Source organism: Pituophis catenifer, unplaced genomic scaffold (genome assembly GCF_029215685.1).
Source record: "Pituophis catenifer annectens isolate HBS135680 unplaced genomic scaffold, rPitCat1.0.hap2 SCAF_3, whole genome shotgun sequence".
Classification (NCBI taxonomy): domain Eukaryota; kingdom Metazoa; phylum Chordata; class Lepidosauria; order Squamata; family Colubridae; genus Pituophis; species Pituophis catenifer.
In genome coordinates this window covers 173,220,942-173,235,779 of record NW_027256883.1, presented here as the reverse complement: position 1 = coordinate 173,235,779, position 14,838 = coordinate 173,220,942, and the positions used below count along the sequence as shown (strand labels likewise).

Genomic DNA, 14,838 nt, shown 5'->3' with positions numbered 1-14,838 from the left:
CCTAACTGTTATAAATTACTGAAAAAAACTGCAACAGCAGTGATTTATGATCGTTTTTCACACCATTGCAGCATGGTGACATGACCAAAATTCAGATGCTTGGCAACTGACTGTTTATGACTGTTACAGTGTCTTAGGGTCATGTGATCACTTCTTTGACAAGTAAAGTCAATGGGGAAGCCAGATTCACTTAATAACCGTGTTATTAATTCAACAACTGCAGTGGTTCACTTAACAACTGTGGCAAGAAAATGGGGCAAAATTCACTTAAATGTCTTGTTTAGCAACATAAATGTTGGACTCAATTGTGGTTGTAAGTCAAGGACTGCATATCTTGCAAGCTTTCAAAAGCAAAAAGAAAAATTCTGAGAGAGCAAAAAGGGCAGGAAGAAGTTAAGCTAATTCTATCAGAACCCATACTTTACAATACATTCATCTTTTCATAATCCTCTTCCAAAATGAGCAGTGAACAGGCTACTGAGCAGAGAATAACTAACTACCTGTTTTTTCAGTTATAGATATAGACAAAACAATTTCTAATTTCTTCTCAGGACAGAGTCTGTAGCTGAGAAGATGCTGACTAACTGGTTTGCTTTCTTACTCCACAAATTTCTAAAGGTAAGGAGCCAGACATTTACCCTTGATTCTGTTTTACTTGTTCCATATTTTTTGTGCGTTGTTGATTATATTTAATTTTTGAAGGGGATGATGAAAATCCAATCCAGAGGCTGGAAATAATATGCAAAACAATACATAGTTAATTTTTAAAACTGCCTTTTAATTGGCTTACTACTGATACTAATTAATACATTGAGTATACTATTAATAGTGTATTTGACTTGCTGTTCCTCAAGTGCTTGCTCACTGAACTGAACAATAAAATGGGCTTAGTTACATAAGACTACCTGATACAAATGAGTAGAATAAATGATAAGATTTTTTTAAAAAAATCCATCTTTTCTGTTCCTTTCTCTTTTTTGATAAATGCTACCAAAAATTAGCATATTATTTGGAGCAACAAAAAAGTGAATTGTCTGAATGGTTTGATTAAAAAAAAAAAACTAAAGTAAAACAATGTTAACATTTAGCTTTTCTTGAATAAATTATCTCTTTATTGATGTGTAAATTCTCTTTTCTTCCTTACCAACCAGGAATGTGCTGGAGAACCACTCTTCATGTTGTACTGTGCCATCAAGCAACAGATGGAGAAAGGCCCAATTGATGCTATTACAGGGGAAGCACGTTATTCCCTCAGTGAAGACAAGCTGATTAGACAGCAGATCGAGTACAAAACACTAGTGAGTGGGTGTCTTCTCTAAACAGCTTATGCTAGCATCACCTGCTGATCATCATGTGAAATATAGTAAGGTTGATTCCCTGATATGTATTAAGCCAAGAATCTACATGATACCTCCAAAATTCTCTGATAGTGGGGCTTTCTCGTGAAGAAATATATATGGCAATTTAAAACATCAAAACAGAGAGACTTCCTTAGAACAAGTGAGGAAGGGAATGTTTTACTGAGGATATCCATAAATAAAACCAAGTCTTATACTTTAGGGCCCCTTAATTTCAATAGTGAAACCCAACATTCCTAATTGTCAAGGGGTTTTCATACTTTTATTTGCTGTTTCTATGTATAACTGAAATTATCCCAAAGTATTGTGTATTTCACATCATATAAGCAAATTTTATCCTTATTTGGGAAAATATACAGGCAACTCAGTGACAGTCTATTTCTGTGTATATATTTTGCAAATTCAATGAAGTTTATATCCTCCTATTTCTACATCAAGACTTTTTTTAATGTGACGTAAGCAATTATTTTCCCAATCTAAGTAACACTAATATAGCACTCTAAATTTTCTTGTTGGAGCTGTATACAGTAAAATATTTCTAGCTTATTTCTAATCATTACTATGATTAAATGGTGATGGTTTCTCCCTAATTTTTCCAAGTTTAGTTTCCCATTTTAATTATTTTGCTTTTTTAGATCTTGAACTGTGTGAATCCTGATAATGAAAATAGCCCTGAGATTCCTGTGAAGGTGCTTAACTGTGATACTATCACACAAGTCAAGGAGAAGATTCTTGATGCAGTATATAAAAATGTTCCATATTCCCAAAGGCCTCGAGCTGTTGACATGGACTTGGGTAGGAATCTGTTTGTTCTGTGATAACAGAGAGAAATATATGAGTTTGGGTTCTGTCTGTGAAGGGGTCATAATATTTAAGGAACCCATGGAAAATCATAAGAAATAGCCTGCATATAGAACTATGAATTTGGTTACAGTATTATTGCATTTATTTATATTTTACATATAGAAAAATTGTAGTCTATATATGACAAGAAATGTAGCTGTCCTTATTGGGGTAAGATTAATGAAGGATGGTCCAATGTAGATATACATACTGTTTACTGTGAAGGTGGTCTTTGTTTCTTCTTCCTTTACTATTCACAAAATATATCAATTTTGGTTTGATTCAGATTTAAGCTACATAAGAGGATAATTGCATAAGTACAGTCAATCCTTATATTATTCTAAATTAAACATATAAGGTCTTAGTGTGGATTGGAAGCAATTGGAAAGGGCTAATCCTCAGCTTTGTCATCTGATCCATCTCATTTTATATATATACAAAAATAAGCTTAGATAAAGAAGGGTTTTTACTTGGAAAAAAACCCAGAATAAATTGTAAAGTTTATTTATTTAATAATTGAAAAGTTCAGAGGTAAAGGTTTTCCCTCTCGTGCCCATAATACATGATTTTGATTGTGTGTTTAATGTACAGTATAACAAGAGTAGAGTCAGCTGTAAGCAATGTAATTAATGTATATACATTTGACTACTCTGATGCTGCCTAATTCTCTAAGATCTCTCAGAAGGTTTTTAGTATAGATGGGAGAGTACAACAGATTGTCTGCAATGCGCTCTGAAATATTGGGGTCAGTCTCCTCAATCCCATCTGTTGAAACCAGAAAACATCAACTGAATTTGTGAAGGAGTAAACAGCTGTTGAATGTCATTTCTTATTTATTTATTTTATTTATTTATTTATGAAAGATAAGTATTTTGAGATTTTCATTCCCACAATGAGATTTCTAGGCTTCTGATTTGATTCACGAGTCTGTTGTTACCCTTTCTTTAGAATGGCGCCAAGGCCGAATAGCACGTGTGGTACTTCAGGATGAAGACATCACAACCAAGATTGAGGGTGACTGGAAGCGGTTAAACACATTGATTCATTATCAGGTAGGCAAACAAAACCTAGCATGCAGGCCACAGAAATCAGTTGAGTGGACAAAAGGGGAGGGGGAATACCTGAAACCTAATTTCTCAGCATCTTTTCTAATAAGACAGGCAGCGAGAGGCATATTTAGATGATAAATCAGAATGGTTCAGCATGTTCACATATTAAAAAGGAAAACCATCCTGATGCACATCTCACTGAAACAAGCAGACCTGTAAATTGAGTAAATTAAAAATGCCAGCTGTGTTCCTAAAACAGACAGTATATGCAGATGAGCTAAAGAGGCAGCAAACGTGTAACCCAATACTGATGTTTTATACCATATTTGCATTCCATTTCTCTGATCTCAATAGCAGTATCTTGTCAGTGGACCTTCAGAGACACTGGCTTTCAGCTCAGAGAACTTCTTGCATGGGCATGTGGAGGAATTTGTTCAGTATATATTGTACACAGTTGCTCAGATTTTCTCAGAACTGGACACCAGCCTAGTTGCAGATCTGATAAGGTGATAGCCTGGAAGGAATCATCCCATAATCTAGGACTGGATTGAGCTTGCTGGGAGTAAGGAAGTGGCCAAAGTCCTTAGGATGTGATATCAGCCACCTCCTGAGGGTTCAATACTCTTCTATTCAGCATCTACATGTGTCCACTGGATGACTTCATCATTGCAGTCAGTATATTGATCAGGTCAACAGTATGGTTTTTTAAAGAATATTTCTATGCCCAATTAAGCAATACTGTCTTACCCAGTCCCTGGAGGCTATGTGGTTCTGGATGGGGAATCTCAGGTTTTAGCAGAACCCAGGCAAGATGGAAAGGCTTTGAGTTTTGTGTATTACTTCTAGGACTATGCCATCTTTGGTGCTGGGCAGAGCTGCATTGCACCAAATAGACTTCATGTGCAATCTGGGAGTCCTCCTATACTCACAACCAGTGGTGGATTTCAAATTTTTTTACTACTGGTTCTGTGGGTGTGGCTTGGTGGGCTTGGTGGGCGTGGCAGGGGAAGGATACTGCAAAATCTCCATTCCCATCCCAATCCAGAGGAAGGTTACTGCAAAATCCCAATTTCTTCCCTATCAGCTGAGACTCGGGAGGCAGAGAATAGATGGAGACGGGGCCAGTCAGAATTTTTACTACCAGTTCTCTGAACTACACAAATTTCCACTACCAGTTCTCCAGAACTGGTCAGAACCTGCTGAAACCCACCTCTGCTCACAACCCCTCATGGCTGGTGCAGTAATGTCTAGAAGAGTTCTTGAACAGCTTTGGGTAGTATACCAGCTGGGCTTGTGACTAAATTGAGGCCTCTGATCACAGCCAGACATGTTCAAGTCATCTCCCAGATGGACCTTCATGACATGGGGCTGGATTATCTGAGGGACTGCTTCTCCCTAATCAAATCTGCCTCTCCCATCATATCTGGCAGTGAAGGCATATTGTGTGTCTCATCTGCTAGGGATCTACATTTGACAAGGCTTTCTTGCCCTAGTGACTGCTTTATGGAATATTCTTTTCCTTGTGAGGTGGGAAAAAGCAACAGTCAAAATAAACATCTCCAGGCTATCAAGCTGCATGTGCAAATGATTTTCCACAAAGCCACCTAGAAAGCTGCTTTTAGGAAGAGATGCCAGTTTTATATGACACTGTCTCCATATTGTGAAAATTTGTGACTTTCACCTTTCATTTTGGATGTAGTCCAATATGCAGTATAGCACACAAATTCGTACTTTCTGATTAAACAAGCAACAACTATGGCATCAAAAGATGTTAGTGATGATATGTTGCCAATTCTCAGAATCAATATCAGCCAGTCCTATCTGGCTTGCTCAGGTCTGGAGTACATCTGTAATCATCATGATGAATAATATTACAAAGAGTAGACATGGCCCCTACTACAAATCCTAATTATGTTATTTTAATGAGTAAACCTTTTATTCGTATTCATTTAGTCTCCTATTTATTAACTCTTTTAAGGATAAAAATGAATGGGAGATTGATTGTTCCTCAACCACATGTTTAGAACTCAATATAAAGAGGATATGTGATTTTTGTTAAGTCTGATTATATAGGAGATCATACCCAGAAAATCATTAGTTCTGCTTGAATCTAAATACTGTGTATCTATTGATTCTTCTGGACATTTTACAGTGTCCTCAAAGTGGAACAATTTAGTTACAATTTGGTCCTTTATGAAATATTAGTTAATCTCATAAGTGTGCATGGGCTCCAGGTCAAGTTATGTACGTCTTCAATTTAGCTCCTATCCAAAGAAAACATCCATTTACTATAAAAAAAAAACCTTCACATGGATGAAAGCAAATACATTTCAATTGCCAGATAAATTAATTGGATTTGAACATCTGAAATGTTATTTAGCCACCTTTAACCTACAGCACAATCACCCTTGATCTTTACACAATCCAGCATGAAAGAATCTTAATAAAATTATCAAAGAATAAAATTGTCCTCTTGACCCTCCTTCTAAAATTGTTTGCTTTTGATCCCAAACACAATGATTGTAGGTTAGTGCACAGATTAAGAAAGATGACCTAGATAGAGATACACTGGAATCTGTTGACTGGACAAAAGGGGCCTAAACATTATTTTTAAGCCCCTAGCATCTGTATAAAGTTTGGAAATATCTCAAGCAGATGCTTTCCTAATTCTTTCATAATAAAATGGTGAAGGGGGTATGACAAAATCAGGTTTTCAAGATTTTATTGTTATAGCCAGTCTCATTAAAGTAGTTTCAGCCTTCCTCTGGTGTTGATATCCTGGTCTGGTCTACCTACTGGGCTGGCAGTTAGGCATGAATACATTTTTTTAAAACTGAGATATAGACTTCTATATGTGTAGACTTTCTCTGATTTGGATCTTTGCACAGATCTTGAATATAGTCTTTCTGCTGACATTTATGCTCAGTACATGGACATGGGGAAGGAAGCCACAATTCTCCTCTCTTATAAAGAACCTTTGGACAAAAAAATAGGGTTTAAAAAAAATTTAAAGCCATTGTGAAGTTAAATTTGTCCCAACTACAATATTCCTATTCATTCCCCAAACTATTTTATTCTACTTGTCCTAGTGCTCTGGGCTTCTAAAATCCCTATATCTCTCTTGGCATTCACCTAAGTACTATGTGGCATGAAAGTTGCATTTTCAAGGTTAGCAAGTAAATTATCAACATCCCTCTTTAAATAGAAACACAGATTATCCATGTCTACACAGCAGTTAAGCAATAGCCATGCTGATTTTAAATAAATGATATGAAAAGCCAGGCAAGACCATGGCATTCAATTATACATTTTTAAAATCAACATTGCCAAATCTGTTTCATTGAATAGAGGGAATGACTGCTCAATTCTTCTTATTCATTATCAATTTTACCTTAAATATAAGGAAGCAAATCACTCTGTTGTTATAAAAAAGCACTTATGAAAATCCAGTGCAATCTTTAACCATCTTTGTTAACAGTATATCCAACCAAGTTAAATATGATTTAACCTCCACTTAAGATTTAAGCATCTTTCCTATTTCTTTCTTTCTTAGCTTTTTTTGTGCCCATTACAAGGATATATGAGGGCTCAGAAATTCTCGATCAAGTTTATTTATACTCAGTCAACAAATAATTGAGTTAGATTCTCCTAGTCACCGACTCCTAGTCACCTTTGCAATCCTAGAAATTCACTGTTTGATAAATTCATTTCCCAAGGATTCAGTGTTTTTACACGTGCAAATAACATTGTGTAGGCAAGAATTGTAGGGCAGAAGAATGTAATGAATTTTCAATTGTGGGTACTGATTAGGGTGAAGCAAAGAATACATAGAGCTCAGAAAGTAGATTTAACCCTTGCTGTAATAAGGTGAGCTGATCACTAAGCTAACTGGAATATTTGAAGTTTTAGGAAAGAACTAGCTGTTGAAGATAGTTGGTCATACTACAACAAATTGAAAACCACCTAGGAAGTCTTGAGCTAGTTATTTCAATGTTTCTTCTTAGGTAAATTAGTAAAATTAGTTTTTAAAAAAAGAGTAAAGAAAACTAGCGTTTAATAGAATATGCGTTGCTGAAGGAAAATTCTCAAAATGTAATGTTTGCTTCACCAACGTTTCAAAGTTTTTTGACAATCTCACCTGGCACATAGATGGCAGTAGGCCAGTTGGTGTTGTATACTAGAGCTTTCAAGCAGTCTTTGAAACGTTCCTCTTCCAAGGCTATGAATAAACTAAAGTGATGTCATGGGATAAGAGGACCTACCTGTCCTTTTATGGATTGTATGTATGTATGTAGCAATAGCACTTAGACTTACCTATATTTTTCGGACTATAAGACGCACCGGAGTATAAGATGCACCTTAGTTTTTGGGGAGAAAAATAAGAAAAAAGCTGATTGGCAGGTGGATCGACCTCCTGGACTACCCCCAATCAGCTGTTCCCCGAGGTGAACTTTAGCAACAGGTTTGTTGGTTGTTAGCTCTGCGCCTTGCTTTTTTTTCAGCCTTTGAAACCTTTCTAAGCAGTTTACAGAGTCAGCCTTTTGCCCCCAAGAGTATGTATTTTGTTTATTAACTGGTTAAGCAAAAAGCAAAGAGTGTAATAAATGAACAATTTTCTTACATGGGAATTTCTCTTCATTTTACTTGTGATGTTAGAACTGCACTAAGAGAGACTATTACTAGCCCAAAGTCAGTCAATGATTTTCTGTGGTGAGGATAACCTTAAATATTATACCATAGTGAAGCTCTTGTGGATAATTCAATGGAAATGTCAGCCTAGTGGGTGATGATTTTGAAAATATAGCCTCTGTACTGGGGGACATTAGGAAATTATTGAAAATAAAACTGCCAACTTTGTAGTGCCCTTATGTCACTCTCAGCTCTATAATACTATCTTCAATTCTAGTTAAAAAGTGCAGAAGATGCAACCAAAATGATGGAAAACCTTTTTCTTAAGGGGAAAGGCTTGAAGGAAAGGGATTGGGGGAAAATGATTTCAGGGGAACAGGATTAAGAGGTATAAAACATGCTATGGAGAAAGTGGGCAGAGTGACATTTTCTCCCACTCAAATCAGTAGAACCAGAGGTCATCCAATAATACTGATTGATAGGAGATTAAGAACAGATAAAATAAAATCCCTCTTCACACACTGGGTAATTAATTCTGGAATTTATAACTGCAATACGTGATGATGGCCACTAAACTCAGATGGCTTTACAGTAGGATTGGATAAATTTGTAGATTTCAGCTTCCTAAAACTGACTAATCTTGAAAAATCAAGGTTATCTCTAGTCCAGGGACATCATGCCTCCAAATTCCACTTGCAGGCAAACAATGGCAGAAGATAGATATGCCTTCATCCCCCATTTGAGAGCATCTTAGAAGAATATGGTTGGCTGCTGTGAGAAACAAAATGCTGGACTAAGACATGCTAACTTCTCTTTAGTACTAGTTGCCTAGATCATGTATTGCAGAGTTGCTAGTATTTTCCTGTGCTCCTGGTTTGCCCTCTACATTAATCAGACAGTTGCCCCAGCTGACAGTAATAGCTGTTTCTATTTCATGAGAATGAAAAAGAAATAATTTGCTACTAAATGTGCACAATCTATTCTTAACATATCATTTATCAGCTCAACTCAAAGTTGTTTAAGCTGCAGGGAGCACCTAGTTTTTCTTGAATAGAAATTTTATCAAAGTGACACTTTAACACATACTAGTTGCAAATTATTAGTGATTTAAAAAAAAATGAGTTAGACTTCTGAGTAGATATTCAAAATAATAAATAGTGATGTTTGTTATATAATCCTCAGCCAAGATAATATATTTTACTGTAATTAGCAGTCACCCTAGAACTTCAGTATGGTGATTATTTGGAACCAAGAGATATTTTTTTCTTAGAAAGACCAAGTGTACAGTTTAAGAGAGTAACTGTGATTAAAAGTGTGTTGTATCCATTTTAGTTCCATTGCTAGCTGTGGCTCATTCTAAAAGTACTATGATAACCAGTAATGTCCAAAATAGATTCACACTTTGTGGGGCTTTTGGATCTTTTGTAGTGGGAGTTTATGAACCAATAGAAATATATTATATGCATGCTTAAACCAGAAAAGTCCATGCAACCCCACCAAGCTGCACAAAATATACAACTAGCAGATTTCTTCTTTTGCCCTATGACAGCCCAAAAGATAAATCAGATCAGGTAACTGACTCTACCAGAAAATTAGAACTATATTTTATTTAGATAAGTGGAATTGCAATAATCTTACAAATATCCTTCCTCAGGAGGAGCCTGCCTGGGTGTTTTATTTATTTGTTTAACAAATGAAGATGAAAATGTGCATATATTTCAACATACAATTTCTCTAAATGTATCATTTTATAGCACATCATTCTCATATATAACTTTAGGGTATGTAAATTAGAACAGCTCATTCCAATTGCTATCTGAAATTTCTCCCAAATCTAATTCTAGAAGGAAAGCTTGAAAAATGCCAATGCTGGTGTCAAACAGTTAGTAATTAAATTCTAAAAAATTAAAACATTAAATATTTGTCCAATTCTGTTTCAGTTGATAAAGTAATATATGTTTGGAATTAATTTATTTTGGATTATTCCAACTTTAAATCAAACATAACCACAACCATTTAAACAAGAAGGTTTAGAAGTGACTTTTTTGTTTGAAAACAATAGCTAATAACTATTAGTTCTCATACCAAAGGAACCCACAGGAAACCTCCAAAACCTCACAGATTGATCTTTGTTGGGAACTAATATGTTACCTAAAAAGAGTGAGGATATAATAAGCTTTTGAAAGACCAAGGACAAGCAATCCAACTCCCTTTGGATGTTTTGGTGTCCAACTCTACCACTTGAAGGTTAATTGTAATAGATGGTGAAGTTATAAACTAAATAAGTACAAAAACCAGCTACCGTATCCATACAAATTACATGAAGATTCAAATCCTAAAAAACAATTTTCATCTCTAATAGATATTCATATTACATTCAAATATATGTCATAAATATTTCTCATTAAAACTAATCTTTTTTTTTCATACAAACTACTGTTCTAGTGTAAAAGGAAGCTCCCCTCCCTCCCCCGTGTTACTGACTTCAAGAAATGAACCTACAGAATTATTTGTATGTGTAAAATTACTAAATCAGACTGATAAATTGTGGTTTGTTAATAACTAATGAATAGCTTGAATAAATAAGCACCCAATTTCAGCCAAACTTTTCCATTTTATTTTCTGCAACACAATTACACTGAGAGATTATTAATATATAATTCAGATAAATAAAGGTTTGTTAATGAAGATTAGTTAAAAGCTTTCTGAGTCTTATAGGTATAGAGTCGGTAAAATTAAACATTGCCATTTTGCTTTAACAAAGTCTTAATATAAATATTAATATGCATTTATAATTTGATTTCTCCAGATTTATCTTCAACCACCTTTTGGGGGGTTTGTAGGAGTGGTCATTTAAGATCCTGAAAGATTATTTTATTACTTGTTCCTTTATAAATCAAACTTCTGAAGTTCATAAAAAATTAAAAAAAATGATTTAATAGGAATTTTTTATGATCCATAACATTATTATAGCTACTTTATTCCCAGTATGTTATTGCTTTAATTGGGTTGCTACAATTCTTGGGAATCTCTGTTTTTATTGGATCAAACATAATCTTAAATCAAAATGACAGAGAATGCCTTCAATATGTTTTTTCATTTCTCAGTTCTTTTCTTCAGGGACAGAACAGGCCAGGAGGGAAATATACCCTTCATTTTCCTTAGTCTTCTGACACTTCATGGCATTCCATATGTTCCTGCCAACACTTCATTATGAGATTTATAACTTTCATCATTTTCAGCTCACAGTAGAGTATGAATATGTTTTAGTGCTGCATTTCCTTGCAATGTTCCGTCTGCTTACATGCCTTTTTTCCCCTCTACCAGGTCTCTGATCGCTCTGTAGTTGCCCTTGTTCCTAAACAGACTTCTTCTTATAATATTCCTGCTTCTGCCAGCATATCACGGACCTCAATTAGCAGATATGGTAAGATTGAAAGTTGCATGATGTAAACATAAAGGTTCTAATTACATGACTCTCAAATTAATGGCCTAATCTGATCATTGCACCCAGTGTCAAGTGGCTAGCAGTTTTATTACAGTTTTTATTAGAGACTTGTGAAGCATATCTTTATAAATATACAGGGAATCATTTTTTCAAGCACTGAACTCAGTCTGAAACATTAGGATAACAACAGTGCATACATGGAACTCTTCACAAATACTAGTTGCTTCTATCTCTTATCTGAATTATATATTATATAATTATATATTATAAAACTTGGCTGTATTAATAATGGGAATATCCCACTGACACCACCTGTCCATGTATCAGAATCACTGATCTGAAGCAATTTCTCCTGAAATTGTTATTATCAGACAAGCATCATATTAAGTATATAGAGATATTATTTTTCCTTATTCAAAAATAGTGGGGAGGACTAATTCACAGCTCAAGTAGTCAGTCATTCCTCCTGATATCTAGCCTGAATATTCTTATAGTTTCAACCATTTGGTTCTGATCCTGCCCTCTGTTATATTTCCTTCTATGTGACAACTCTTAAAATGTTTAAAATTGCTATTGCATTTCCCCTCAGTTATATATTCTGTAGGCTAAATATTTTCCTTTAACAAGTCCTCATAGGAAGTGGTTTCTAGAACTCTCCAAACCTTGCTACTCTCTTCTGAAATTGTTCCACTTTGTTACTGTCCTTCAGAAATATGGTGTTCAAAACTGGACACAGTATTCCAAATATGATAGGACAAAGGCAGGTATGAGTGGAATAATTATAGATAACCCTTGACCTACAACAATAGTGACCATTCAAAGTTACACTGGCATTGAAAAAAGTGACTTATGACCATTTTTCACACTTACGACTGTTGCAGCATCCCATGGTCACATGATCAAAATTCAGATGCTTGGCAACTGGCTCATATTTATGACAGTTGTAGTATTCTGGGGTCATATGATCACCTTTGTAACCTTCTGACAGGCAAAGTCAATGAGGAATCCAGATCCACTCAGCAACCTTGTTATTAACTTAACAACTACAGTGATTCACCTAAGAACTCTGGCAAGAAAGGTTGTAAAATGGAGCAGAACTCACTTATCAAATGTCTTGCTTAACAACAGAAATTTTGAGCTCTATTGTGGTCATAAATCGAGGACTACCTGTAATTCGAATATCTGCATTTCTTTTTGATGCTTTGTTTGACTTTTTAGTACCTAACTTGGACTAATGACTCATATTTGACTTGTTCAGCAAGGACATCAGTTGTTGTTTGTCACATGTAAGGAAGCAATTGCCAGTCTTCTGCCTTTGCATTTGTGCCCTGCTTTTTTCCCTCCCAAATGCAGAACTTTCTTACTGTTAAATTCCATTTTATTCATTTTAGTCCACAGTTCAATTTAGATCTTTTTGAATCTTTTTTTTTCTTTTCTTACAGGGAAATATAATTATTGAAAAAAAAAAAATGAAATTGAACTTAGTATGAAATTTGAGAATTTATATTTGGTTATTTTGTCCATTTGTATCTTTATATTTTTAGTAAAAGCAATTTTTGTTTTGTTTTTCTGGCTGGAAAAATTATGGCACCATATGGCTGGCAATTTTTGCAAGTGGAAAAAATGCCCTCCACTCTAATTGATAAAGCATTTCTTCAAAGGCATCGAAGACAAAATTTTCTAAATTAAATGCCTATAATGTAAAATTAGCAGGCAAAGATTTTTCTTTTGAGGATGCACATTAGTTGTAAAGCAAAATTTCTATTTGACTGTTCAAAGTCAAAGGTGAAAGAGTATTAACATGCAACATGTGTCTACTTAGTTGTTGTGGATGTGGATTGACACTTCTGGTTGCACAAATGACATCAAGCAAAGGTGTGCATTTACTGTCTACATTTGCATCACTTTTTAGCAGAGAGTTTCATTTTTAAATGGAATGATTCAGTGCTTTCACCTTTTAATTACATCCAGAGGAATATTCATATTTTGAATAATTTTGAAATGTAATAATTCACTCATTCTCCTATTGATGTAAGGAAATCCCCTTAATCTGACTGTCACCAAGTAGAAGAATAGAAAATTAAGAAACTAGTTTAAATTGGCCATAATGAAAGAAACATTTGCTTGAAAATGAAAAAAAAATCAAATAGATGTAATGTGTATTTGATAGTCAAGAATTTTTTTCACATGGCAATGTATTTCTGATAATGTGCCTGGTATATTGAGTCATGTACTATATATTTTCAGTATAGAAGCCAAGATTATCATAGTTCAGAAAACTTTGGTTTTAGTTTTCTGTGTAAGGAAAGCTTTGTTCAATGAATCAAGAATGACTACAGTCAGCAGATTAAATACATAACAAAACATTGAAAAATATTTCAACCAAAAATGTTCTAAATATAAGATTGGCTTTTGGAAACATTGGACTTTTATAGTTATTTATAATTATTTCTTTCCTTATAAACTGAAGTTGTATTCACTGTTAGAGAGCTACATCAACCCGCAAAATATATCTATGCCTGTTTTCTTTTGTCCCTTCCCAACCTCTTTTTTCATTCTCCCCAGATTCCACATTTCGGTACACAGGTAGCCCAGATAGTCTTCGTTCAAGGGCACCCATGATTACTCCTGACCTAGAGAGTGGAGTAAAAGTCTGGCATTTAGTCAAAAACCATGACCATGGTGACCAGAAGGAAGGTGATCGGGGAAGTAAGATGGTATCAGAGATCTATTTGACACGGCTGCTAGCTACAAAGGTAATCCCAAATCTTAGATCCTGTATCTCTTTTTGGTAAACATTAGCTATATATTGTTATGCTGATTTTGTCTTATTGCATATTAATAATAAAAACAATGTTTAAGTAAAACAATTGTAATAATATAATACTTATATAAATATAAGAATTGTTACATGTAACAATAATTATTATAATTATAAAACAAATGTTTTATAATTATAATAATTATTATTATAATTATTATGTCTCTGTGGGGGCACCTACTATCTGGAACGAGCTCCCCCCAGAGATACGGAGGATCCCGGATCTGTGCACTTTCCACCGTTCTCTTAAGTCCCTCCTATTCCAGCAGGCCGGCCTGGCCTAATTTTCTCCCCTTTCTTTTAAATTTTTTAAACTGAAATTTTAATTTGTTTTTAAATTATTGGGAATTTTAATTGTCTCGGGTGAAATTATTTAATTTGGTTTTAATTATTTTTTTAACTTTTGTATTTATGTGTTTTATTCTGTGCCTGTTCACTGCCCTGAGTCCTTCGGGAGTAGGGCAGTATACAAATCTAATAAATGAATGAAATGAATGAAATGAAATATAAACCCATCCAAGTGAATGTTTGGTAAAATCTAAATAATGCAGACAAAAGTTTTTGTTGTTTTCCCTAAACTGTCCTCATTCCTAACTTGATACTATCTCATCTTACATAGGTAATAATTCCCCCATTCCAATCACATACTGTAACATGTTAACTAGCTACATCTCACATCCAGGGATATAA

General features: G+C 34.6%; 1 protein-coding gene across 1 annotated transcript in view; it reads left to right on the top strand.

Annotated features, from left to right (window-relative positions):
- Positions 1-14,838, top strand: part of PLXNA2 (plexin A2) — a 420,814-nt gene that overhangs the window by 392,841 nt on the left and 13,135 nt on the right. Inside the window, exons 22-27 of the mRNA XM_070941568.1 lie at positions 552-618; positions 1,152-1,298; positions 1,994-2,153; positions 3,150-3,253; positions 11,207-11,306; positions 13,893-14,083. Of these exons, the coding sequence (XP_070797669.1) occupies positions 552-618; positions 1,152-1,298; positions 1,994-2,153; positions 3,150-3,253; positions 11,207-11,306; positions 13,893-14,083 (769 nt within the window). The remainder of the gene's footprint in view (positions 1-551; positions 619-1,151; positions 1,299-1,993; positions 2,154-3,149; positions 3,254-11,206; positions 11,307-13,892; positions 14,084-14,838) is intronic.